Source organism: Elephantulus edwardii, unplaced genomic scaffold, assembly GCF_000299155.1.
Source record: "Elephantulus edwardii isolate Elephantulus edwardi_28Jun2011 unplaced genomic scaffold, EleEdw1.0 scaffold00006, whole genome shotgun sequence".
NCBI classification, from domain to species: Eukaryota; Metazoa; Chordata; class Mammalia; order Macroscelidea; family Macroscelididae; genus Elephantulus; species Elephantulus edwardii.
The window spans coordinates 35,447,803-35,475,800 of NW_006399756.1; the positions used below are offsets into that span (position 1 = coordinate 35,447,803).

Here is a 27,998-nt window from a genome sequence, read left to right on the forward strand (position 1 = left end):
GCCTTTGAACTGTGGTGCTGGAGAAGAGTATTGAGGGTACCATGGACTGCTAGGAAAACAAACAGATTCATTCTGGAAAGGGTTAAACAGGGCGGCTCCCTGGAGGCAAGGATTCTGAGGCTCCATCTAACATACTTTGGACATGTTGTAAGGAGGGACTGGTCCTTGGAGAGGGATGTCATGCTTGGTAGGGTGGAGGGACAGTGAAGGAGAGAAAAGCCCTCTATGAGGTGGATTGATTACCCCAGTGACTGGGGTAATCGGGATGGGTGTGTCAGAGACAGTGCAATTGGCCCAGGACAGAGCAGGTTTTAGGGCTGCTGTACATAGGGTCACTGTGAGTCGCAAGCGACTGGACGGCACATAACAACAGGTTTTTCTCTTACTCTGTTTGCACACAGCACCTGCCCAGTAGATATGTGGTGGATGAATGGACCAGGGTTCAACAGTTATTTGTGTATTCTCATGTCTGAGATTTAGGACATCCTGAAGCAGGTTCTATATTTCTGTATCTTAATGGTCTATTTCTCTTAAGCACTAGTGGATTCTCCACATTTTCAGAAAGAGAAGGAAGCTTTAACTTTAACTGTAATGACTTTACTCTGCATTCCAATCTGATTATCCTACATTGTTTAAGAAGTTTTGTTTCTATTCCAAATAATATCTTAAAAAATTTCTCTCCCAGTCAAAATTCTGGCATACGATTAGACATTTATAACTTCTAAAAACCAAGAACATTAGAGCTGTGGTTATTGACAACCTTTTTTTAGATGTTTATCTACAATATCTTCAACAATATCTTTCTCTTCAGGCATCTGTAAAAGACAAAAAAGCGAAGGAAGTAGTTTGTTGTATCTCTTTGTTTTGACATTAATACCTTCATACATTTATCAGTTCTTATACATAGAATACCTTGAAAATGCATTAGTATGCTAGTGTTAGCTATCATTGAATTGATTATAGCAATATGACAATACTAAGCGCTTGACGCTCTTTAAACTTCTAACGCCCTGTCCTTTACTCTTTTCCGTCTCTGACCACTTAAATCCTCTATCTTTTAATGGTTACACTAGCTGTTGATCCCATAGTTCACCCAGAAATGATGAAAATCAAGCACTGTCTCCTAACGCTGTAAAATGGAACGGTTTACAGCTCAGTTAATTTCCAAAGGTAATTGATGCCTTTGAGTTGTGGTGACTTAAAAACCACCACCTGAGTGCTCTTCCTACTTTTGTAGGTCTATTAAGCTGCTCCATGGGAGAAAGAATAGGCAATCTCCTCCTGTGCAATTTACAGCCTCGGAAAACCTGCTGGAGTATTGGACATGCCATAGACTGTGAAGAGAACAAACAGGTTTATCCTGGGGAGGGTGAAACCACGCTGCTTCTTGGAGGCAAGGATTCCAAAGCTCGTCTCACATACTTTGGGCATGTGGCCAGGAAAGACTAGTCCTTGGAGAAGGATATCATGCTTGGAAGGGTGGAAGGTCAGCGCAGGAGAGGAAGACCCCAGATAGGGTGGACTGATGCAGAAACTAGAGTAAGGGGGTAGGTGTGTAGAGGTCAGTGAGACTTGCTCAGAACAGAGTTCAGAGCTATTGTACAGAGAGGGTCACTATGAGTCGCAGGTGACTCGATGGGACATAACAACAACGACAATAAATACCTAACAGATCCAGACTACATGTCCCAGCAGTCAGTGTGGCTGGGACCCTGGTCGAGGCCAGACCCGCACCCCATCTAGGGCTCTCATGGCGTAGTGGGTAAGGATAGGTGCTGCCGAGTCAAAAAAAAGAGGTTCGAATCCACTAGCTGCTCAAAGGGAGAGAGATGGACAATCTCTTCCCATGAAATGTACTGCCTCTAAACACTTGCTGGAGGGTCAGCTCTGAGTCGGATACAACCCGAAGGCAATCAGTCAAAATGCTGGCGAGTACGGCAGGGAAAGACGGGAGGCTTTACTCGTGAGTAGGGCAGTTCGGCCGGCACCTGGCTAAAGAGTGAACCTTTTCTGTGTCTGGTCAGCGAAGTCAAGACGTCCATTCTACCGTGGACTCAGGGAAAGTCACCAACACCTCCTGTAACTCCCGGGTCTTCGCCACGCGCCGGCGCGCACGCTGGGAACACGGGACGCAAGCGCGGGAGCATGCGCAGTGCAACTCAGCCCGGCTCCGCAAGCGCTCCCTCCCGGGTCGACTGTGCATCCACGTGTTCACCTCGCTCCCTGCGCTATGACAGCTGTAGAGGAATCAGAGGCTGTGAGTACTCCCCCCTTCTCTGGCAGGAGCCAAGGCCCGGGCTTGTGCCTCAACGATTGAAGCTGTCTGTCAGCAGCGTCTGTTCTGGAAGAGACTTGAGAGCGGGGTTGCCTGGCTCTGGGAAGCCCGTGTATCTCTGTCTCTCTGACTCTGTCTCTTTCTCTCTCTGTGTCTCTCTTCTGTGTCTGTGTCTCTCTTTCTCGGTGGCGCCAGCTTGTGGAGGTAATTGGCATTGCCAGGGGGCGGGGCGATTGGGGGCGAGGCGATTTGGGGGGCAGGGCTATCTGTCATTATGTGCCCTTGATTGGGAACCAACTCATAGCTGACCCTCCAGCATGTTTTCAGAGGCTGTAAACTGTTTTTGTACATAGGGTTGTGATGAGTCGCGGGCTACGCAAGTACTTAACATCAAATTGCTCAGGAGGCGATTGCCATTTTCTCCCATGGAATAGCTTAACAGACCTACAGAAGTCGAAAGAGCTCTCTAGTGGCGTAGTCTGTATTGTATCGAGCTGCTAGCCTAAAGCAAACGGGTTCAAATCCATCAGCAGCACAATGGAGAAAAGATGAGGTTCTCCACCCATGCAGTTTATAGCCTTGAAAACTCACTGGAGGGTCCACTATGAGTCAGTTCTGACTTGATGGGCAATGAGAAAAATGAGTGACAAAAATACAAAGTCTTTTTAAGTCCATTAGTACTTTTGTACCCCAAGCTTTATTTACATTCACTTTTTTCCTGCTAACCTTTCCTCAAAGAGCATATTCTCTAATTTTAAAATAGTATTTATGGATTCTTGGCTATAGGAAATAAGATTTACATCGTAGCACCTGAAAGACCTCTATAAACGTTTCTTATTGTTTTTAAACATTACTATTTCCAATAGAGATCTTTATCCATAGGTAATTTCCCCCCTTAAAAACCAAATGGTTTGTAGCTTCACTTTCCCCCCTTATTTTGTGTTCAACTTATGTTCCTAAATTAAATTTCAAATTTATGTTTATTGATTATGTTGATTGTTTATTGATGTTTAATAATCTTTGGAAAAAATTACAGCCAGAGTGCTCCTTAGAGGCCAAGACGGGGACGTTTTGCCTTTTATACTTTGGATATGTAGATAGGTGAGGCTGTTCCTTGGAAGGGGACATCGTGCTTGGAAAGAAGGTCAGAGAAAGAAAGGAAGGTCCCCAATGAGATAGATTAACATGGTGACTTCAGCAACGGGCTCTGTGTTCCAGAGATGCTAAGGATGGCACTGGTTAGGGCGAGGTTCAGATTGAGTGTTCACAGGCTTTCTATGAATCGCACACAAATAACATAACTTGGCAGGCACCTAACAACAACCACAACAACAACGGCAATGATCTACTTGATAAGGAGCTGTGCGACCAACTCAAAGACAGTGAGTTTGAATCCACCAGCTTCGGTGAAGGAGCAAGATGAGAAATCTCTTCCTGTTGCATTTACAGCTTCTGAAAATCCACTGGAGGGTCAGCTCCCACTCAACAGCAATGAGTTGGTTATATTTTGTAAATCTTGGAATGGGTGTCGAGAATTCTGAAGAGGTACACTTTCCATCCAATTCTATGGAAAAATCTTAAAGACTGGCCTCCAAATGAAGATGGCAGATGATTGGCAGATCTCTCCCATAAATAAAATAATTACAGACTCAGAAGCCTGAGGAAGGGTTGCCCTGAGTCAGAACCAACTGGATTTTGTTTTTTTATAGATACACTGGTACCTACACACACATTCACTTATGCCTTCCTATAGACATGAATGCATGCAATTCTGTCTCTGAAACAAATTAAGTATTTTTTATTGTTATTATTGTTTCAAAATTGAATTTGTTAAAAGCATTTAATAAAGTATTTTTTTATTGTGTACTTCTTAGTGACTTCAGTTACTTTGATTGTGTTGTGTGGACTTCATCTTTGTTTGGTATTGCCATTCCCATCACCAAAAACAATAAGTATCTACTATCAAGATGGTGACTCCTCCACCTTCTTACTCCCTTTCCAGGTACCTATCAAAGAAGACTTATTTCAGTGTGTCTGTTCTTAACTTTTTATAACGTTGTTGTTGCTGTTGTGTGCCGTCAGATCAGAACCAACCTATAGCTGACCCTCCAGTGGGTTTTCAGAGGTGGTGAGTCACATGGGAGGAGACTGCCCATCCTTCTCCTGAGGAGCAGCTGGTGGATTTTAATCACGTGCCTTTGTACTAGTGGAGCCATATAATAGTTGTACTTTTGTGATTAACTTACTTCACTCAACAAAATGTTCTCTGCATTCATGTTTTAAGATATTTTGTAGACTCTTTGTTACTCTTTATAGTTATGTGGTATTCCATAGTATTAATGTTCTACAGTTTATCTGTACATCCATTAATAGGCATGTAGGTTATTTCCATAGACTTTGCCATTGTGAATACACCTGCAGTGAACGTTGGTGTGTGTATGTCTTTCAATGCCACTGCTCATATCTCTTGGATATATACTTAGGAGTGGGATTGTTGAGTCATATTGTATGTTTATTTCTAGCTTTTTGAGAAAGGGCCCATACCATTTTCTGTAGTGGTTGTTGTTGTTGTTATGTGCTGTTGAGTCATTTGCGACTCATAGCGACCCTATGTACAACAGCCCTAAACCCTACTCTTTTAAAATCCCTTCAGCAGTGTAAGGGTTACAATCTCTGGGTAGCCTCAGCAGCATTTGTTTTCTGGTTTCGTTCTTATTTTTTTATCATTGCCATTTCTTATAGGGAGACATGATACCTCATTGTGGTTTTTTAATGCATCTGTCTTATGGCTAAAGATAACAAGCATCTTATGTTTGTTGGTCACCAGAATGTGTTCTTTTATCAAGTGATCATATTCTTTGCTCATTTTTTTGATTGGATCGTTTGTCGTTTTGTTATTGAGTTGCTGAGTTTTCTATGTATTTTAGAGAGCAGATCCTTGTAAAGTAGATCATTTTCCGTCCCCCCCCCCAGTGTGTTGGTACTCTTTTTACATTTTTGGTAAAATCTTTTAATAAGCATAGGTATTTAATTTTTAGGAAGTTTCAGTTATACACATTATCATCTATTAACTTGCATTAGTTGTGTTTAATAGGTTATTTATGATAAAAATAAGGTTCCTTAGTTTTTTTTTCATTATCTTTCAAGAACTTTGGCATTTAGGGCTTTGATCTGTTTTGAGTTGGTTTTGGTGCATAGTGTGAAGTGTATGGATCATGTGTTTGCCAGTCTAGAGGGGGGACATTGGCAAGTATCCAAGCAGAGAGGGCTGGTGTGATGTGATAATCACTGCACACTTGAAATCCCCAAGGGCGATGCAGCCAGCAAAGGGTGCAATACTCAAAGGTGATGCCTGAGCTAGTAAAGGGGGCAGCTGTAAGTCTGGCACAGAGTAGTCTACTGGTTCCCAAAGAGATTATGAGTGTTGAGCTGTGTAAACTCCCAGTGTTGAATATGAAATGGCACAGCTACCGTCAGGTGGAATAAAGATAAACCAGGGTACACACTCCTCCCACCACCTGGTGGATGGTGGTGGGTGAATAGCACTACCCCTTCTCCAGAAGGGTGTGAGGGATTAGGAAGAATATCACACCGTTCCTGTCAGCTAGCTGCAGGGTGGACATTCCTAGTGACCCCAGTTTCCATGGCAAATAAATAACTATTCTAAATGGCCACATTGCCCTGTTCATGACACTGTACTCCATCTGCCTTCTCATTCTAGGTTTTTCTTTAGTTCTTCCTCTTTATCCTTCCTTTTTTACCAGAGTTCCAGGCTTATATTTGTTTATAGCTATCTTTGGTAAAGAGAACTTGAAGTGTTATCTTTCTATTCCACTTTCATACCTGGAAGTCAGTCTATTACTGACAGTAATATTGGAATATGGAAGTCAGTACTATTACTATTGACATTGACCCATCTTATTTGGTTTGCATCATCCCAAATGATGCAAAACATAATCTTGAATCTCCATCAATCCTAGTTTCCCTTCAACAGAATTGTTATTAGATATCTCTATTGGATAGGGAGCTTGGTGGCCCAGTGGCAAGAAGCTGCACTGCAATCTTGAAGGCATCCAGTTCGAGGCCACCAGCTGCTCCATGGGAGAATAGGCAGTCTCCTCCCATCTGCCTCTGAAAAACTGCTGGAGGGTCATCTGTGGGCTGGTTCCAACTCTATAATACAATAACCAACAACAACAAAAAAGAATTTAATTGAAGCATATCTAAGTCTGATTTTCCAGTTCCAACTTGTTGAGGAGCATTGTTTTGAAAAGAAAAAGTAACAGACTTGGAACCAAAAGTTAGATTTGAATACCAGTTCTGTTATATACTAGCGTAGGTGAGTCTACGCAATTTCATCATTTGTAAAATAGAAGTAATACTTAAACTCTCATGGCTTGTTGTTGGGATCAGATGAGATAATGTGAACACCAGTTCTTTGTCGATATAGGGATGAAGAATAAAAGAACTGCTACTTGGCTCTACTTACTGCTATTTGGTTTTCATAAAATACCATTTGTTTGATGCCAATATTTGTGCAGGGACAAAAAGAGTATAAATAAAAATCCAAGAAATGTGGTAATCATTAATTGCATTTTATGCCACCTGTATTACCATGTAAAATCCACGAACAAAGTATTAATAGTGCCATGGAAGTATTTGTGGATTTAAAATTATGTTAAATTACAAATCCATCAAGAAATACATCATCTCCCTGGTTCTCTATCATGCCCCATGGATCCCATGTTCCTGTAAAGCTAAGCTTGCACTTGGGAGTCATAAAGAAACAAACTAGTACATTTAGGAAAGAAAGGATGAGTTAAGCACCTGCTATTGAGCTTTGGCTCAGCCAGTTAGGCAAGTGATAAAATCTTTAGACTGAATCTTTAATAATCCAAATAGCTTGCTTTGTCAGATAATTGTAAGGATTAAATTAGAAAATGAATGTAAACATATTTGAACACAATTCATAAATGTTCACAAAATAGCAGGTGTAACTGTATAACCAGCTACTACTGTTGTTATTGTTAGGCTCTGTTGAGTCAAGGACAATTCATAGTGACCCTGTGAGCAACAGAGCTTTCCTGTGCCACCCTCACAATAGCCCATTGCTGCGTCGCTGTGTCAATCCATCTGGTTGACGGTCTTCTCTCTTTTGCCAATCAGCCACCTATGAAGAGGTTAAATGTCCCAATCTTGGCTTTCGATACCTGATGAAAGCCAGAAAATTCAGTTCTGAGTCGCAGAAAGGAACAGTTCCCTGTTCACAGTTTCATTAAGTTTATATTCACCTAGATAATTGGTTTTTACTTTATGTCCAAAAGTAAAGATTTAGCTTCTAGTGTTTGGAAGAGCTTGTTCCCACCCATGAGCCCAATGTTCGGGCTCCAATGAAGAACTGGACACGAAGTCAGAGCAATTTATCCCCACTTAATTCTTATCAACAGGTAACTCTGTTTCTTTGAAGATGTTCACAGTGACTTTCTTCTACAAAATACCTCAAATTCCACTGTTGTTGAGTCACTTCTGACTCTTAGCAACCTTCCATTGGGTTTCCAAGGCTGTCCATCTTTATGAGAGGAGACTGCCTGTCTTTCTCCTACAGAGCCACTGGTGGACTTGAACTTGCCAACCTTTGGGATAGCAGCTGAACACCCAGTGCACGCTTTATAGAGATAAAAAATATTCCACAGAATAAAGAAATAAAGTCCATACTTGTGTGACAGGGATGGCAACAACACTTTCAGGTCTGATCCCTAGTAAATTTTATTTATGTATTTATAGTTAAACATTTATTTCCTGAGGTGGTACCCCTAGTACATTTTAATGTGTTGATTCCACTATAGCACAAAGACATGCCATTCTCTGCCACTTGTTAAGCACTTAACTACTAACCAAAGGGCTAGCAGTTTGAACCCACCTAGAAAAACCTTGACACACAGGCCTGTGTTTTCCATGAAAGACCATTTGCTTCCATAAAGTCACAGTCTTGAAAAACCTTAAGATCTGCAGTTTCATTGTGCGGCACATGGGGTTACCATGCATCAGAATTGACGGAAGAGCAACTAGCGTGGGCTGTTAACTGCCCCCCCTCACATACTTGGCTCTCGTAAAATGAAATCCTGGGACAATAAGATATATATGTCATATACTGAGCTTTAAACCTCACTGAGCATCTTATGTCTAATGCCTTCAGCCATTGTTGCTGGTTTGATCCCAGGAAGGCTCTTATCTCTAGCCAATTTTTGGTGATGACAATGTTCTGTAACTAGGCAGTAGCAATGGTTACACTATATTGTAACCAAATTGTACATGTTAAAGTGGTGCTCAGAGTTACAGGCCTACCTCATTCTACTGTGCTGTACTTTAGTGCATTTTGCAGACAATACATTTCTTACAAAGTTAAGGTTTCTGGAAACCTTGTGTCTTCTAAGTGTGCCGGCACCATTTTCCAGCAGCATGTGCTCGGTTTGTGTCTCCTGTTTCTCATTGTTACTAGTTCACACAGTATTTTAAGCCTTTCCATAATGCTGTTGCTCACTTAATAGAGCGTGATAAGAACTTTATATGCACTGGGAAACCAAACACTCAGCGGGACTCATTTAATTGCAGTACTTGTTTTATTGCAGTGGTCTGGAATTAAACCTGCAATCTCTCTGAGGTATGCCTGTATGTGTATATCACCACAGTTAGAAAACAAAACCAGCAGATGCATTGTAGGATACATATTGCCACCCCTGAGTTACGATTCTACCCCCCCCACACAAATGTACATACCTCCTTTGTAGCAGACTTTGATAATTTGAACACTTAGATGTACATCAAGGTGTAGGTTTTTTAAAAGTCTAGTATGGGTGGGTGTTCCATTTTGCAGCATTTTGGCATCACTCAGGGTCATGTAACTCATCCACATCCCTATTTTGGATCCAATTAAGTATTAACTACAGAAGCTCATAGATTGCTTGTAAATTTCTTTGGCCCTAATACATAATTGCCGGGTCTAGAGGATCCTCCCACTCAAAGGATGGGCTGAGAAGGGAGACATGTCTGTCCTTTCCAGGGATGTTTTATGGCTTTCTTAATAAATCAGAAGCAGGAGACGGAAGGGGACTCAACGAGTACAACTGAGCCAGTTCTTGAGATTCTTCTTTTAACCAGCTCAACTTCTCAGCACAGGACTCAGAATTCATGGTTCTTCTTTTAAAAAAAAAAAAATAGAGAGAAACAACAAAATAAACCAATATTGTTCTTTTACAAAGCAAAGATAAAAAGGGGCAGGTCTTCAAGACCTATCCAAACATACAATATGGAGGAGAATGAGACACTGGGGAAAGACAGTAGAGTCAGTGTCTGCCAGGGAGTCCTGGAAGCAGAGAATGATGACGATCTTCCAAAGAAAGGCTTTTAACCAAAGGCAAGGATGCTTCCTGCTGGTCGAGACTGGCCTTGGTGAGGAGGGAAGATGGTCTCCCACGAGCCATGGAGGAAGGTGCTCCAGGGCAGGTTTCTTTTCTCTTACTCCAGTCAGCAGATTCCAGCTGCCCTGCTAGTCCATTTATTGCCAGAAATTCAAAGACTTGTGAAAGATGATGGTGCCTAGGATGAACACTATGGCCAGCACCAGGGAGAAGCAGACCATCAGGGTGATGTAGGTGGGGCGGGTGAAAGGTTTGGGCTTTGGCAGCTCGGCTGGGATCATGTTGGTCAGATTTAGCATGTAGCCCAACGTCCAGCCAGCTTCAGCATTGTCATCGATCTGCAAACAACGAAGAAGCTCTGTTACTTGCTGACCAAGGAGACAACTTACAGATTTCAAAAAACCCAGCCATAGACTGAGCAACCACTACATAAATTTTCTAAATGGATTAATTTTATATTGAGGATTAGGAAGAGAGGAACTCTGGTGGCCTACTAGGTAAGAAATTATACTGCCAACCCAAAGACATGTGGTTCAAATACACTAGCAGCTCCACAGGGTAGCGACAGACAGTCTCCTGCTATGCAATTGACAGCCTCTGCAAACCTGCTGGAGGGTCAGCTGTGAGTTGGCACATAACAATAGCAACAGTCTAGGAATATGGTCACAGGGGAAATAGAGCAGCACGTGAGGAAGAAGAAGTGGAAGCCTAACTACTGTAGCTCCAAATAAAAAAGAAAAATAGTGAATGGCTAACTCTTCAGTCTAGAAGAACTTAACCAAACAGGTCTTTAGAGGCTGTTTTGTTGTGTGAGTGTAAAGCAAACGTGGCAGGAAGCAGGCAATAATGGAATAAGGGCTTATTCAATAGCTTTTTAGAGCCCTGTCAAGCTCAGGAACCTCTGTGTATACAATCAGGACTTCTTTATAATTCACCTAGAAAAATTCAGGGCTATAATCCCAGCAAATCAATCTCACTTTATTAAAATATAGAGGCCTATGTATACATATATAAAACAATTCTTATCATCTAGCATGCTCTGAGTCTGCCATCTTCCTGGGAATATTTGTCACCTTAGAAATTACCAGAATGCAAGTTATTATGTGTCATTGAGTCGCTTGCAACTCATAGCGACTTAAAATTGAAGTCACATTGGCTGCATCATAAGAGACTCACAGCAGCACGATATGTTCAGAATCACAGAAATCCTGATGGCTTGAGACTTAGGCCATCACATCAGGGGCTGGTCAATGAGAGACGGGCATTGAATGCTGTAGGCAGAAGTAGGAAGGGATGGTGGTGGAGTAAGGAAGCATGGGTGGGCAGCAACATTGAATCTATTGGTCATTGTTATAACTGGGCAAATGTCTTTCATCTGCTCTTTTCTGTGGAATGTTTGTCTGTCAGATACTATTATATATATTTAAAGATTGAGACAGACTAGGAAGAAGGATTGGTCATCCACTTCTGAAATGACAGGCCTTCGAAAACCCTACGTACTATAAGAATGCAAGTAGTCCATGAATAATTTTGGAAACTATATAAGTTGCATGTGGTCATGGTAGATAAATTAGGGAATACACACACACACACACACACACACACACACACACACGCTTAAAGAAGAAAATAAAAATCACCCATTTTTAACCACACACAAATTTCTGCTGTTACCATTTTATTCTATATCCTCCCAGTTCTCTATGCATCTTTTTTTTTTCTTACCAAAATATGGAAGTAAATTGTATGTGTAGTTATCCACTTAACAATACATTGTCAATATCACCCTATGTCCTGGGACATTTCTAGAACACCATCACAGGCCTGAACTGTCTTACATGTTAATTTTTATTCCATTTATTAAATTACTGATATATCTTAGAAGTAGAGAGTAACTGAATAAAGTGGTGTGTATACTTTTAAGGTTCTTTGATGCAAACTGTGAAAGTGGTTCTCCAACAGGTTGTGCTAATTTGCATTCTAACCAGAAACATATGAAAATACCCTCTCCCCCACCCCCGAACATTAACACTGAAAAGAAATAAAGTACCAGCTTCCCTCAATAGGGTCTAGAGATTTTACCTGACTGTGTGTCAATGAAAGATCCAGAGTTGGAGGAGTTATTGCTTAGGGCTTAGAAACATTGGGGTATTTCTTAGAGCTCAACATAAATCAGGACTGTCCTGAGCATATAATTTAAATTGTAATAGGCATAACATTCAAAATACCCCTGATAACTCCATAATGAAATGGAAAGAAGCTTGGGATATCAAAACAAAGCAAAAATGTGTTTGAATTATTAAAGTCTACTGACAAGGATTTCAAGTTTGTTGTGTCATCTGCATAATGCAGATTGTTGATGGATCTTTCACCAGTCCTGATACCACACTTCTCCTCATACAGCCAGCCTCCTGGATAATCTGTTCTGCATATAGGATGAAAAGGTATGGAGGCAGGACACACCCTTCCCAGTTTTGAACCATGCAGTGTTTTCTTGCTCTGTTCTGACGACTGCCTCCTGGTCCAAGACCTGAAATGCTAGCTGCAGAGGGTCAAGGACTACAGCCTTCAATATGGATTAAGGCTCAATATCAAGAAGACAAAGATTCTCACCACTGGGCCAATTGGCGGCATCAGGATGGATGGTGAAGAGATTGAGATTATTCACAGCTTTAGTTTGCTTGGCTCCACAGTCAACACTCTTGGCACAAGCAGTGAGGAAATTAAAAGACTAATTGTGATGGGAAAGTCTGCTGTTAGGGACCTCTCCAAAGTACTAAAGAGCAGTGGTGTCACTCTGGAGACTAAGGTGCGCTTGATACAGGCCATGGTCTTTGCAATCACTTGCTATGCATCAGAGAACTGGACAATGATTAGGGAGGATAGAAGGAGAATTGATGCTTTTGACCAGTGGTGTTGGAGAAGAGTATTGAATGTACCATGGACTGCTAAGAAAACGAACAGGTTTAACCTGGAGAGGGTTAAACCAGGCTGCTCCTTTGAAGCAAGGATTCTGAGGCTTCATGTGACATACTTTGGACATGTTGTGAGGAGGTACCGTTCCTTAGAGAGGGTCATCATGCTTGGGAGGGTGGAGGGACAGTACAGGAGGGGAAGGCCCTCTATGAGGTGGACTGATTCAGTGACTGGGGTAATTGGGGTGGTTGTGTCAGAGACAATGAGATTGGCACAGGACAGAGCAGGGTTTAAGGCTGTTGTACATAGGGTCGCTATGAGTCGCAGGTGACTCGACAGCAACAACAACAGACAAGGAAACAATTCTGATGGTTTGTTGTTAGATGCCATCGAGTTGAGAGTTGAGTATGACTCCTAACAGCCCTATGAACAATGGACCTGAACCCTGACCCGGGCCATCCTTATCATCTGGAACCCATTGCTGCAGTCACTGTGTCTGTCTCACCGAGGCCTTTCCTCCTCCACTGTCTTTCCACCTTTCCAAGCATGGTGTCCTTTCCCAAGAAATAGCCTCTCCTAGGAACATGCCCAAAGTACAAGGCAAAGCCTGTCATTTTCGCCTCCAAGGAACCCTCTGACTGCACTTTTCCTGAAGATACATCTGTTCTTCTGGAAGTCCATGGGATATTCAATACTCTTTTTTTCAAGACCACAATTCAAAGGCATTAATTCTGGTAGCTTAATGGTAAGGAATTGTTGCCAGTGCAAAGGTATGTGGTTCAAATCCACAAGCTGCTTCATAGGAGAAAGGTGGGCAATTTTCTCCTGCCTGAAAACCTGCTGGAGGATTATCTATGGGCCATTTCCAACTCAAGGGTAAAAACAACAACAGAGTATAATGACATGGATGACACCAGACAAGTGAGTCTTTTGTCTCAATGCTTTGTTTCGCTTGAAATCACATTTTATAAAATGGGTAAAATATATTTACCATAATCAAGTATGATTTAAAATGTTAGGGGGGAAAGTTAGAAAAATACTGATTTTTAAAGTCTATTTAAAATGTTGGGTTTTTTTTTTTAAATTTTATTTTATTTTCATGTGTGCGTGTATGTGTACCGTCAAATCAGATCTGACTGGTACAGGAGGAAATTGTTCCTCCTTTTTCAGCAGAGCATCTGGTGTATTAAAAATTTTTTTTACATTGGTTTGCATACATAGAAAAAGACTGCTTTTGATAATTTTCATTAACCATGAGTTGCACAGCTAATTGAAGTATTCCTCTGTGCCTACATAACAGCAGATGGCGCTGTGGTAAAGCACAGTAGTGAAGTTTCCTCAGGGCGCATGTTTCTTTTTTTCTAATTGAGATTTTAATGAAAGTTTATAGAGAACTTGGATTTCCATTCACTCATTGTTGCACATTTTAGGGCGCATGTTTCTAATCCCTTTCAAAACTACTCAGTCCCCTCTTCCTCACATAGAGCTTTCAGACTGGCTGTCCCAGAAGCAGTTGGCATTAAAAGCCAAAACCAACAAGGTCTTTCATCCCTTAGAGCAAATAATCTTTTCCTTTCATGAGGAAAGGGCCCTTGTGATGGATATTACAGTCAGTATACACAATCACTGTGGCTACTGAAATGCTTAAAGTAATTTAACATTTCCTTTTTGGAGTTGTTTTATAAGAAATCAGTCACTGTTACGTTGGCATAAAGGTGATTCAGTTAACACAGGAAGCCAATTAACATACCTGAGATGCCAACTTGGGTTAGAAGTGAAGTACGCCGGCATAAGACACCAACCTAAATGTAAATCAGTGTACCACCACCTCTTTCAAGGCCCAAACTGCCTCCATAACTACCAACGACCTCCCCTCAACACAGCAAGTACCCAAAATTACCTTATCTATGAAATCAATCTGATTCCAGTATTCCGTGAAATTATACTTTTTCAAGAGAAGTAAAATGTAGGTGCCAGCAAAGCAGTATTCACTCCTGTACGACTCCTTCACTCGAGCAAACGCGTTGCTTACCTGCAAGCAAAGGGGACACCGTGTTTACACACAGGCACTACCTTCACTAGCCCTCTTTTCTACTCTTAGAGCGGACAGCCCACGCAGATCTGAGGGTTGTCTTTTCCAGATGGGGTTGGGGTATAGGTGGGTGCTACACTCCTTCCTGAGTGAAGACTTTATAGTTAAGGACACTTTGTTAATAGGTGCAGGGGTGAAGGGAGAGAGGAAGAGTTCCCGTGTTCCACCAGGTTCAGAAGAAGCCCGGAAGATCTTTTAGAATTGCCATTCAATCCCTAAACTTGGAAAATCATAATCATATTAGTGTTTTAGAAGCTGTGTAAAGCCTACATATTAAACAAAATAAATCCATTAATCTTTGCTTAGTTAGAGTTTTCTAGATAGTCTTGGCCAGAATCTCTACAGACATCTTAAGGGAGCTGTCGTAAGAAGCCTTGTCATTTCGTTTTGTCACTGAACTTAGGAGCATTCACATCCTCTGGGAGACTGTCAGCAGTTCTCGTTCTAGTCCAGCTGGATTGGGACACAGATTTTCACATGTTCTTCAGGAGATCTGTGTGCACATTCAAGTTTGAGAAGCACAGCTCTGGAACCCAGTTTAGGCACCATTTTGCTAAAGACCGTTCAAAGTGCCAACATCTCACCCTCTCTCTATTCTGGGTTCTTAACCGCCTCTACTTTTTTCCATCTGACTCACACATACGGGACCCTCCTCGAATTTGTGGTGTATTTATTCGCCCTACTTCCATGTGAAGGAATCCCTGGTGGTACAGTGGGTTAAGCACTGAGCTCCTAACAGAAAGGTCCGCAAATGGACTCCTCCAGCCACTCTATGGGAGAAAGATGTGACAGTTTGTTCCTTAAAGATTTACAGCCTCAGAAATCCTAAGGAGTTCTGCTCTGTCCTGTCGGCTCACTTTGGCTGAGAACAAACACGTACTATGTGTCTATTGTTAGTTCTCTGCCAAGGGTATCTAGAAGGGACAGACCCAAACTTGAGCCGCACATGAGGATCAGTCATTCCTCTTAGTGACATTAGCAAGAAGACAGTTCCCACAAAGCAGAGGACTTGCCAAAAATGATGGTTTCCATATAAGTGCCAGTGGAGTTGGGAGATTATGGCTCCTATTGCAACATTTTCAAACTCTCTAAAGACTCAGCTGCCAAGTCAGAACCAAGACATAGCTGACCCTCTAATGGGTTTTTGAGAGGCTGTGAATTGCACAGAAGGAGGTTTGCCATCTGTCTCCCTCAGAAGTGTTGGGGGACTCAAACCACTAGAGAAACAACTCAGAATTCTATAGACGACATCATACTGGGCCCTTGGAACCTTCTCTCTCTCTTTAATTGACTGAATGAGCATTATTTTTATACGTAATGAAAGAAAGAACAGATTCATTTATGGGCTAGTTTCACGTACAGCCAACATGCATTTATGCAGGAGCTTTGAAGCTGGCACTATTAGAGTCATTTAGAAATCAAACCTTTGTGCCTTTAGCTTTACTCAGTATGAACTCTAATCAACTCTGCTAACAGTTATGCATTATACAGATTTTAAAAGTGTTTACCTGGAAGTCTAAACTTTTTACAAGAATTACAGTGATGTTTTATTCTAAAATTTTTTGTTGTCATCATCTTTAAGTGCCATCGAATCAACTATGACTCACAGCAAACCTGTGAACAAGCCGAACCTGGTCCTGCCCTCTTCACGATCTCTGATACGCTTGAACCCACTGCTTCAGTCACTGTGTCAATTCATCTTGTTATTGCCGTGTTCTAGGCCTTGTGAAAAGAGGATGCAGTTTTCACCCTGTGCTTCCGCCCTTCACAAAAGTTTCTGTATTTCTCTCATAGGCAGAGCTTTCAAACTTTCCCTTCAGGGCCTCTGAATTATTCCTTATATAGAATAGACATAGGCATATAGGTCTGCATATGAGCATTCCCACCCCAGACTAATGAAATAAGGGTAAGGAGAGGAAGCCTAGCAAAGCTTTCAGTTTTAACATTTTTTTTAAATAAACAGCTTAAATATACTTCGTGAGTTGCCTGTGACCTAAGATGCTCCTTCACTGATCACCATCGTTACTAAAAGCCTCCCCTAAGTGATGAAGGAAGTTTGGAGTTGGGCTCCTTAGCATTAATGGTCAGCAGTTGGAAGCCACCAGTGCAGTGCTGGAGAAAACTGACGCGGTCTCTGCTTGCTGGAAACCCAACAGAGGGTCTCCATGAGCCGCAATCATCCTTGATGGCAGCAGGTTTTAAGTCTTACGAGTTCTGTAAACTACAAAGCACTGAGATATCTGAGCAGCTCTTGCTCAAGGCCCTCAACCCTCTTCCTGTTCTAACTCCGGCAGAAAACTGGAGAAGAATTCCGAATCTCCAGGCTCTTGTGCAACCTTCTTTTCCCTTTTGTAAGTGCAAACAGGGACAAACATCCATTTTTAATTAATTGCCTTTCTTAGGATGGAAGCGCTATTTACTCTTGCAACAGTGTTAATGCAGAACAGCTGCTCTTTCGAGCCACCCCAGGTGATGTGCCTTTTATAATTGGAGTGGACCCTGTACCTGGCTCCTTCCTGGAAATTTTCAACCAGGAACCACTGGTTTTTGAATGGACTCAGTGCTTCAAACAAGAATAAAAGAATTTTCATTTTAAATTTCTAAGTAGGAAGCAACCTGAACATGGGTAGTGATAAAAAGATCTTAGCACAATGGCATCTGGGGAAGATTCCATGAGCATTTGTTTTCCCTTTTAGTAGAAATCTGATTTCAGGGTTGGGGAAAAAGGAGTTGGCAATCAAGTGACCGGCTCCAGGAAGCCACTCGAGGCTACACTAAGGTTTGGATGCAGTCATGGAATCCTGCAGCCTTCTTTCTCATCCAGTTCGAGCTGATGAGATGGGAAGGAAGGAGTGCTGAGGGGCTTTGAGGATGGCTTTTGCTTTCCTGGGATGGAATGGATGTATCTGACTCTACTCTTCTGGCCTGGAGCATGGTGGGGATTCCGGAAGCTACAGCAACCACCTCATAACCATGAGGAAGTAGGCAAAACAAAGAAACTGCAGACACAATGACTGGGAGCAAGTCTGCTGACTCTGGCCAGACTTAGTGTTAGGTGAGAAAAAGAAATAGAAGCTGCTTTGTTTCAGCCACTGTCTGTCAAATCGTCTCTGACATGTAGCTAATGAGATAGAAAAAAAGGTGTGATGAGGCGCTTTCCTCAGCATCCCTAACAGCGCCCACCATCTGGGCTTCTCTAACATATTTGTCAGGTCATGGCCAGGGAAAACGAGAACCATTTTCCGAGACGACTGACGTCCTACTAAGAGCACAGAGTGACGTGACAGCTGTTGTTTTAGTCACCTACCTTGTCCCAAGGCATAGCGCAGTATTCTTTCATCTTCTCAGTGGTCATATCCCAACTGGAAACTTTATCTGATGTCAAGTTTAAAAAATTCATTGAGTAGTAATAAGCTGAAAATGCCTGCAAAAGAAAAAGGCAATTTGGTCGAGTCCCCCAGGGGGACCCTGATATGCTTTCTAGGAGCCAGGCTTCTTTCTAGACCTGGAATCTCTGCTGTGTGCCTTCACTGACCAACTGATAACCCAGCCCCAAGAGCTGTTTCCTTTCTGGAAGAGGGAACTCTGTGCTGCTGGTGTACATTTTTTAAACTATGGGACCATTAATTTTGTAATCTTAAAAAAAAAATCTTACTTTGGTAAAATATAACAAAAAGGTAGCTATCAGCACATGTACAGTTCAGTGACATTAACTACACTATGTTGTGCCTCTGTGACCACTCTTCAGTCCCAAATGCTTTTCATCACCGTGAACAGAAACCCAGCTCTCTTTGAGCAGTCAGTCCCATCGCTCTCCCATCCCACCGCTCTGCAGGCCCTGGAAGTCTCAAGCTCCTGGAAGCTAACTTGGAGCTCCCAGATCTCTTCTCCTTGGGTTAATCCAGAGCCCTTGTGCAGGGAAACGCACAGAGTACGTCCGGTCCATTTGTCATCTCTTCAGTCAAGATGGAATCGCCAAGGATTTTTATCATGTGGACCATTGTCATCACAAGTACAGCTGGTTGTTAAAACAACTGACATTTCACTTGGGTCCAGACCTCCCAAGGTCGCAAAGCCAGAGAGCTAAATTTATCCATAGAGCTTAAAATACTTCTCACAGTCCCAACCAAATGTTTACTTATAGACTTAAAAAGAGATCTAAAGGAAGTGGTGGAGATCACAGAAAGAGCAAGCATTGCTGTCTAAGTAGTAACATTTCCCCCCTAACTGACCACTTGACATCCTACCCTCTACTGCAAAGTTAATGTGATTATTCAACTGAAGCTTCTCGAACATACTGAGTTTAGAGTCTCAAGTATTAGGTTGGCTCTGCCTCAGCAGGAAGCATGCAAGAGGAAGGGGTGGCTTCAATATGAAGGTGATCTCTCTCCTGCGTATGCCTGTGTGTGCTTTCCACGCTGCTAAACAGCCTTGGTCTCTGACTCCTGTGAAGTGTTTACTCCTGGACTCCATGTTGTGTTTTACTCTCAAGTTTTGACACAGTTTTTGCTCTCTAAAGGACTCTTTACCTGGGGTTCAAGCATCCACCTCAGCGGATTCATGATGTCTTCAGAACTGCATGCAAAAATTTTCATAAGCTTTTTGCATGCTTCATTTCCTGTTTGGAAAAGCTTTTGCGTTCATCAAATTTTCAGGAGCTTTGTGACTCTTTGAGGTTTAAGAGTAGGCTAAAGAATGGTGAGTATAGATATGTTCAGCATTGTTTCTTCATATTGGCCTGTCTGCAAAGATCAGATTGAGTGTCTTCTCTATAAATAAAAGCAGCTAAGCAGTATGCAATATGGGATAATGGCATTACACAAATAATAGAGGATATAATAGATATGATCTAACTATCACAACCACCACTCCTCTCTGTAAGTGTAATGTTTTGTGGTAGCTTCATGTAGCTATCATGCTGGAAGTTGTGGCATGCATATTTCAAGTACCTGTCAGGTTGACCGCAGGTGGCAGGTTTTAGTGGAACTTTTAAATTAAGGCAGATTAGGAAGAAAGGCCTGGAGATGGACTTCTGAGAATTAGCCCATGAAAATCCTCTGATCACAACAGAACGCTGTCTGAGAAAGTGCTGGGAGATGAGGCCCCTGGGCTGGAAGGCACTCAAAATACCCAGCGGCCACACCAGTGGCCTCGGGCACACCGACAGTGATGAAGATGCCACAGCACTGAGTCAATCTGAGCCAGCCACGAGCTGGAGCCAGTTTGTCAGCAACCAGTCACAAACACCTGGATCAAATTTCAAGAAGTTTTAAAAAAATACTGTCTGTGTTATTGTTGCTGTGTGCCGTCGAGTCAGAACTGACTCATACCTGACCCTCGAGAAAGTTTTCAGAGGCAGTAAATCACATGGGAGAAAGAGTGCTGCAATCCTCCCATGGAGTAGCTGGTAGATTTGAACTGTATGCCTTTGGGATTGCAGTGCAGCTTCTTTCCACTACGAACTGTGCGCCTTTGGGATTGCAGTGCAGCTTCTTATCACTGCAATAACTGTCTTATTTCTCTACTCTGGAAAAAAGTTCTTAAAAGCAGCTCTGTAGTCACAATAGAGGTCAAGTCTTAGAATTATAAAGAATCAAGGGTCAACCATGGGAATATGTCTATTCATGTTTCTTTGACTGCCATGCCTAGTATAAGGTCATGTGCCCCTCTTCCCCTGACCCGAAGTCAGTGTATTCACATTCATTTTTTTAAAGTGCTGTCTGCCTCTCACCACTGGGCCAATTGGCAGCATCATGATAGATGGTGAAGAGACTGAGATTGTTGACAGCTTCAGTTTGCTTGACTCCACAGTCAATGTTCTTGGTACAAGCATCCAAGAAATTAAAAGACGAATTGCATTGGGAAAGTCTGCTGTCAGAGACCTCTCCAAAGTACTGAGGAGCAACAATGTCAGTCTGTAGACTAAGGTGCGCCTGATACAGGCCATGGTCTTTGCAATTACTTCCTATGCATCAGAGAGCTGGACAATGACTAGGGATGATACGAGAGTTGATGCCTTTGAGCTGTGGTGCTGGAGAAGAGTGTTGAATATACCATGGACTGCTAGGAGAACAAACAAGTTCGTCCTGGAGAGGGTGAAGCTAGGCTGCTCCTTGCAGGCAAAGGTTCTGAAGCTTCGTCTGACATACTTTGGACATGTTGCAAGGCAAATCAGTCCTTGGAGAGGGACATCATGCTGGGGAGGGTGGAGGGACAGTGCAGGAGAGGAAGACCCTTGATGAGATGGATTAATCCGTCACTGGGGTAATGGGGATAAGCATCTTGGATATAATAAGATTGGTAAGGAATAGAGTAGGGTTTAGGGCTGTTGTACAGAGGGTCGCTATGAGTCAGAGGTGACTTAATGGCACAAAACAACAACATCAACATCAAAGTGGAAATTTCTCTTTCTTTATATATTCTTCAAAAATCTACTTGATGGGGTTTAAAATCTATGGTGGGCTCTTTAATCCCTTGTTGTTATGTGCCATCAAGTCGCCTGCAACCCACAGTGACCCTATGTACAGCAGCTCTGAAACCTTTACTGTCCTGAGCCAGTCTCACTAATTCCGATACACCGACCCCCATAGGCCCAGTTCCTCCTTTGTGTTTCCAAATTTGAGGGCTCAGCCTCAGTTGCCATATCTGCTAGTCTAATGTAAGTGTGCTCTGCTGTACAGAGGGTTTTAGAAGGCCTGTTATATTTCAGAAGTGGATGGACAATCCTTCTTTTTAGTCCCTAAAAGGGGGGGGGGAGAATTATTTTATAATGGCAGATTGCTTACACCAACTGGGATTAGGATCAAATACAGAAAAAAGAATGTTGGTGGAATGGGGTGGTAAATTTTGGAGTGAATAATTTTCATTTATTTGCAGATGTTTTATAATGAAAAATAAACTTCTAAAATCCAACATATTTACATTTTTAATCTCAAGAAATATACTGAGTAACAATAACCATTTTCTTCTTTATTGCTTAAGAAAAATATCCTGATCTGATTCAGGTGGTTCGATTTCACATCATAAATCTTCTTCCTGTGGCTGGAGTAGGTAGCTATCTAAAAGTCTCCCAATTCACAATCATGTTCATCTTCCTCTTGAGGAAGGCCACCGGATGTCTGTCTCATCCAGCAAGTGTTCTTGTTCAGGAAGGACCAAAAGCTAATTCTCATGGGTTTTGCTGACTCAGCTCTAAGAATTCCTGAGCTTGCCTTCAGAAGATGTAAAAATCTACAGTCAATTTCTTAATTTTCTCCCCCACCCCCCTTGCAGCTCCACAACCAGGCATCTCAACCCCCACCACAGCCCTGTGACCTCGGGGCTCCACCTTGGATCCAGACATCACCCGGAGCTATCAGGCGAGCTGTTGAGGAACTAACCTGGCAGGAGAAAGGCTGGTAGGATCTTATCTGTGTTTACTGGGGCATTGCTGATTACCCGGGAGAGCACCTAAGGGCACACCCACAGGTGGGGAATTTGGCCGAGCTCTCTTGGGCTACACCAACTGCCCAAAACAAGCCAGCCAGCTGGCTTCTGTGAACTCTGCAGACCAGCTAGAGGCTAGTGGGTGGGTGGGAACTTGACCTTGACTTTTCGGATCCCGTTGGATCCAGGACCCTGCTGGAGCAGGGGCTATTGTGAGAGGGCACCTGCGTAAGTGCCACCAGGCAGGGAACACTGAGAAAACCATTGGGTAGGAAACAGCAGGTATTTGAGTTAGGACTCCTGTCATGAACAAACGGAGACAGCAGAGGTTTGAGCAAGGTCCTCCAAGTGATTGACCTGCCCTTGCGATCACCCAACACTTTCCCTGCCTCACCCCATTTGGCTCCACCCCAGTGCCTACACGTCTGGGCAATCAATTTGCCTTTAAACAGGAGTACCTTGACCTGTTTTAGCAACAAGAGATTGCCCTAGCAGGCGCTGAACTGACATTTTTCTGAAGTCATAAAGTCAGAGAAACGCACAAGTTTGGTAGCTACCCATCTGATCTCAAGAGCACATGCCAATGTCTCGAAGAAAGCAAACCATCCCACACAATATTCAAGAGCAAAGCAAGATGTCACTCACAAAAGATGACATAAGAGAAACCGATACCCTGAAAGCAGAAGGGCTCCTGGAAAATTCTGACACAGAACTTAAAAGAGAAGTGACTGAATATTTCCAATGGATGAAAGACAAACTTGATGAATTAAAAGATGTTACAAGCAAAGACCAGGAGGAGTTAAAAGAAACAATGCAAAACATTGCGGAGAAAACAAATAAGGCATTAGCGGCACTGGAAAAACAAGAATCCACCATTCAAAATATAAGCTCCAGCGTTTCAGAGGCTGTCAACATGATGGAGGGACATATGAGCAGAGTTGATGAGATGGAACACAGAATCAGTGAAATCGAAGACAAAATTGTCACCACTGATCTGCTAGAGCAAAAAGCAGACTCAAAAAAGAAGGAAAAAGAAGAAAAACTAAGAATAATGTTGGACAACATGAAGAAAAATAACATGCGCATCATTGGAATCCCAGAAAAGGAAGAAGCAAGTAAAGGCACTGAAAAAGTTGTGGAAGAATTACTAGAGGAAAACTTCCCAGACATAATGAAGAATGAGAGAATATATATCCAGGAAGCTCAGTGAACACCATATAGATTCGACCCCAAAAGAAAAACATCAAGGCATATCATAGTTAAATTTGCCAGAACTAAGGATAAGGAGAGAATCCTGAAAGCAGCAAGGGAGAAACAAAGAGTAACCTATAAGGGAGAACAGATAAGATTAAGTGCCGATTTCTCAGCAGAAACCATGCAGGCAAGAAGGGAATGGAAGGACATATATCAAACACTCAAAGAATACAACTGTCAACCAAGAATACTGTACCCAGCAAAATTATCCATCAAATATGAAGGACAGATCAAGATATTCCCAGAAAAGCAAAACCTAAGAGAGTTTGTAATTTCTTAATTTTCTTATTAGCAATCAATCTTACTTTTCCTTGATAAGTATTTAAACCTGTGGGTTCATATTTAAACACAACTCAGAAAAGGGACACTTATTCCCAGGCTGTCTTCAGAGAGCGCAGTCTGGAAAGGCCTGCTTCCCGTCAACTTTCAGTGGCTCGCTTAGTGCTTTAATACTTATGGAAGATAATTTAAAGAATATATATCTAAATACCCTTTTCTGGATATACTGAATTCAGTCTTTCCCATGAATTTGGATTTTTAAAAACCTGTATTGTCTCAATCCGTCACAAACTGTCATGATAGAGTTGTGTCTCTTTAATATTATGCCTTTGGATTAAAATTGCTGTAAGAAACTGTAATTTTTTAAAAATGTGGTCAGTGGCAATGTTTAAGAAAATCATTTGTGAAATATCCATGGGCTTTAATTCTAATAGTTCTGCTATGTCCTAGGATCTTGTGTGCAAGGTAGAATGAAAACGCTTTATTGTGTTAGACTTACTTTTCCTCTCGGCTACAAGAGCCCCGAAGGCATGGGGCATTAAGTATTAGCATGTTAACTGGGCAGATGGCAGTTCAAATCTCCCAGCCCTCCATAACAGAGAGATGAGGCACTCTGCTTTCATAACGACTGACAGCTTTGGATGCTCTGAGGGGCTTCTACAGGGTCACCACGAACTGGAATCTCTTTGACCACAGAGGGGCTTGGGTTCTTTTAGGGTTTTGGAGTTTTTTGGTTTTTTCATTTTTGTCCTAATCTAGGAAGTTCAGGACTAAATACACACACACATACATATGCAAACGAAGGTATTTGGAATACTTTTTAATTCTAGTTCCTTACTGAATTTGTTTCCACCCTTCCTTTTTATAAAATGACACAATGGGACTTTCGAAAAATAATCCCAAAATCACCTCATAAGTAATTCCTTACAGATGTTCCATCTTTTTTTGATGTCTCTAAAGTATCTAAAATGTTGGATTCTCTCCAGCAGTCATGCCCCACTGCGGCCATGGGGATGAAAGTGCTCACAGTTTTAATACCGATTTTCCTCACTATCTGAAAACACAGCATTCCTAGGAAACCTTTCATAAACTGGCATGGCAGAAAGCTAAGAAGTAATTGCCACTAATTTTATATGGGAATTTCTTTTCAATTTTATAGGGATTTTTTTTTAGCATTTTTAGCTCCCCAAAATAACCTACTAAATAATAACAGGTTCTTAAAACCTAAAATAACACTAGCCTATTGTAGAAGCAGGACTTATATGATAAAACAGAGCGTATATAAAGTTAATCGTGGGGATTTTCAAGAACTGAATGTGAAGCACTGGCAAGAGATGTTTGCTATGACTGAAGACAGTGCTACTATGATTACTAAGAGTAGTACTTTTATTTTGAAAGCAAATCCGTATAGAGCAGGTTCACAGAATATTTAAATCAACTTCAAGACTGTCTGATAAAAAAAAAAACTATGATAGTACCGAAGTTGGATTCAGTCAAGTTCAGTGCATTCACCTTGTTTTTATTGAATTCACGAAAATAAAAATAATTATGTGCATGTTTATGCTAAGCATAACTTCATTACAGGATCTTTTCTGTGTTTCTGAAACCTTAAAACACACCTTTCAAATGGATACACAAAATCAGTCAAGATAAAGCCCCAGCTATGGTTCAAAGCCATGGTGACTTGATCCTTGAGTGTGGTTCCCAGGGAAGGAGCTCGTGGGTTCTTACTGGGGGTACCTGCTGCCTCTGTTAATCACGTACTGTGAAACATACACTGAACACTCAATACTACTGTCTTTTTCCATAAAAGTGAAAATCCTCTTGAGACTTCTTTCAGTTAGTGAAAACAGGTACTACAAACAGGTCTTTTATAAAAGTGAAGTGGCATGAAGTGAACAACCTAACAGTAGTGATATCTATAAGACAGGCATTACTGTTCCTCTTTTAGAGAAGAAGAAACTAACAAGCAAACACATCTTAAGGTTTTAAGAAGAAATTAAAAGAGAGAGAATAAAAATAGGAAAGAAATCAAGACTCAGTTAAGGTGCTGACCCTTAGGGTTATATTCGGAGAAGAAAATCTGCTCAGTGGAAGATGATAAACTGACATGAGAAGAATGTTTTAGGGAGCTCTGGTCTAGTGGTAATGCAACCCAGATGCACATGGTTCAAATCCCATAGCTGCTCCACAGAAGAAAGATGGATAATTATCTCCTATCGATTTACTACCTGTGAAGACCTGCTGGAGGATAAGCTGAGTCGGTTCTGACTTAATAGTACATAACAACAAGAAGGGATGAGTTTATGAAGAACTAAGGTAAAACTGGGGGAGGGAGCAGGATCAAACGAAAAAGCTGTCAGAGGGAGTTCAAGGCTCCTCTACCTTTTGGAAACCACTACCTTCGTTTAATAAATTATCAAAGACAAGAAAGAGTATTCCTCCCACACTTCAGTGAGGAGTAGATTGCTCTAACCTAAAGATAGGAATTGGATAGCACTTTCCAGGATGTGGAGCTTTCAGATCAGAAGCTTCATTTGCATTTCCAAGCAGTGGCTGGAGTTGAAATGGCCTTTGGTTGTCTCCAGCACTTCTGGCCAGCCTGAATCCCTCTTCCGGCCTTCTCCTCTCTCTTTCAGCATATGGACCCCAAGAAGCCCAAGGTGGGAACCAAGTGCCAGCTCAGTGATAAGATATAGATGAGGGTCTGGCCTGTTTTGATTTTGGTTGAGGCCAATTGATAAGCAAGTAAGGAGCCCCACTGGCACAGTGAGTGGTTCAAGGACATGGTTGGTAAGTGAAGGGGCAGCAGTTCAAACTCACCATTAATGGTCCAAAAGAAAGAGGCAGAATCCTGCTTCTGTAAAGATTTAGAGCCTTGCAAAGCCTATGGGGCAGATATACTCTATTTTATAGGGCCATTGCAAGTTAGAATTAACCTGATGACAGTGGTTTGTTTTTGGTTAAGAGCCAAGCATTATCAATCATTTTCCTATCATGTAAATCCCTCAGGAACCTTAAGAGGACAGAGAGCTCTGGTCTGGGTCCTGGTAAACCCTGATAAATCTAGACCCATTATTGTTTCCCAGAATCAGGAGATACAGAGATCATACAAGGAGGGAGCTCAGGTGGCCTGTTGTTGTTGTTGTTGTTATGTGCCGTCGAGTCACTTGTGAAGCATAGCGACCCTATGTACAACAGCCCTAAACTCTGCTCTGTCCTGTGCCAGTCGCACTGTCTCCGGCATACCCATCCTGATTACCCCGGTCACTGAATCAATCCACCTCATAGAGGGCCTTCCCCTCCTGCGCCATCCCTCCACCCTCCCAAGCATGATGTCCTTCTCCAAGGACCGGTCTCTCCTCACAACATGTCCAAAGTATGTTAGACATAGTGTGGAATTGTGCTGCCAAGCCAAAGGCAGGCAGTGTGAATCCACCAGCTTCTCTGTGGGAGAAAGATGAACAATGTCCTCTTGTGCAATTTACTGTCTCTGAAAATCCACTGAAGGGTAAGCTTTGAGTAGATTCTGACTCAACAGTGCATAAGAACAACAACAGAATTACAAGTAACAGCGTTAACCAGGTCTTATTACCATAGGTCCTATGGACCCTCCAGTGAGATCTCTCTAGGTCAGTGGACTTAGTCAGGAAGTCTTGGGAGACATTGAAGTTCTCATAGGGAGATAAGGCTCCTTCTTCCCATGGAGGCTCAGCTCTCTTCATGTGAAGAAGAGAGTTTATCCATCCTTTCCTCTCTTACACTTGTTGATTAACATTTTTAGAATGGGGGAGAAGCATGTGAGGGCAACAGAAACCTTTGCTTTTGAATGCTATCTCTATTGATGAACTAGATAGTATGTTGTAGGTAAGTGTTTCATCCGTAGCTGGAACTTAATAGATAATGGTAGGTCAGTTTGCTCTGGTGGCCTCGTGGGTAGGGGGTTGCGCTGCCAATCTAACGATGGATGGTTTTAATCTACCGGCTGTTCCTTGGGGGGAGAAAGATGCGCACGCTCTTCTCATGCTATTTACAGCCTCTGGACCTCTGAACATTTGCTTGATAGTCAGCTATGAGTTGATTCCAACTTGATGGCAATATAAGTTGAGTATGAGAAATTTGCAATAACTGTTGTTGTTGGTGGTGGTGTGTACTGTAGAGTTGGAACTAAACCATAGCTTATCCTCCAGCAGGTTGTCAGAGGCAGCGAATTGCCCATCCTTCTCCCGCAAAGCAGCTGGTGGCCTCAAACCGCATGCCTTTGGGATTGCAGAGCAGCTTCTTGCCACTAGGTCAGTACTACTAAATTATAATTACAACAAGGCCTGGTCTCTGTTGT

The 27,998-nt window shown here is 42.2% G+C and overlaps 2 protein-coding genes across 2 annotated transcripts in view; both read right to left on the reverse strand.

The window, feature by feature from the left end:
* LOC102855954 (coiled-coil and C2 domain-containing protein 2A-like) overlaps positions 1–2,203 on the reverse strand; it is a 43,814-nt gene extending 41,611 nt beyond the window's left edge. The window contains exons 1-2 of the mRNA XM_006880208.1: positions 2,048–2,203; positions 761–815 (exon numbers count right to left, since the gene is read on the reverse strand). Coding sequence (XP_006880270.1) covers positions 761–815; positions 2,048–2,203 — 211 coding nt within the window. The remainder of the gene's footprint in view (positions 1–760; positions 816–2,047) is intronic.
* Positions 2,204–9,830: 7,627 nt separating this feature from the next.
* Positions 9,831–27,998, reverse strand: part of ENTPD1 (ectonucleoside triphosphate diphosphohydrolase 1) — a 64,564-nt gene continuing 46,396 nt past the window's right edge. The window contains exons 8-10 of the mRNA XM_006880209.1: positions 18,009–18,125; positions 14,510–14,641; positions 9,831–10,031 (exon numbers count right to left, since the gene is read on the reverse strand). Of these exons, the coding sequence (XP_006880271.1) occupies positions 9,831–10,031; positions 14,510–14,641; positions 18,009–18,125 (450 nt within the window). The remainder of the gene's footprint in view (positions 10,032–14,509; positions 14,642–18,008; positions 18,126–27,998) is intronic.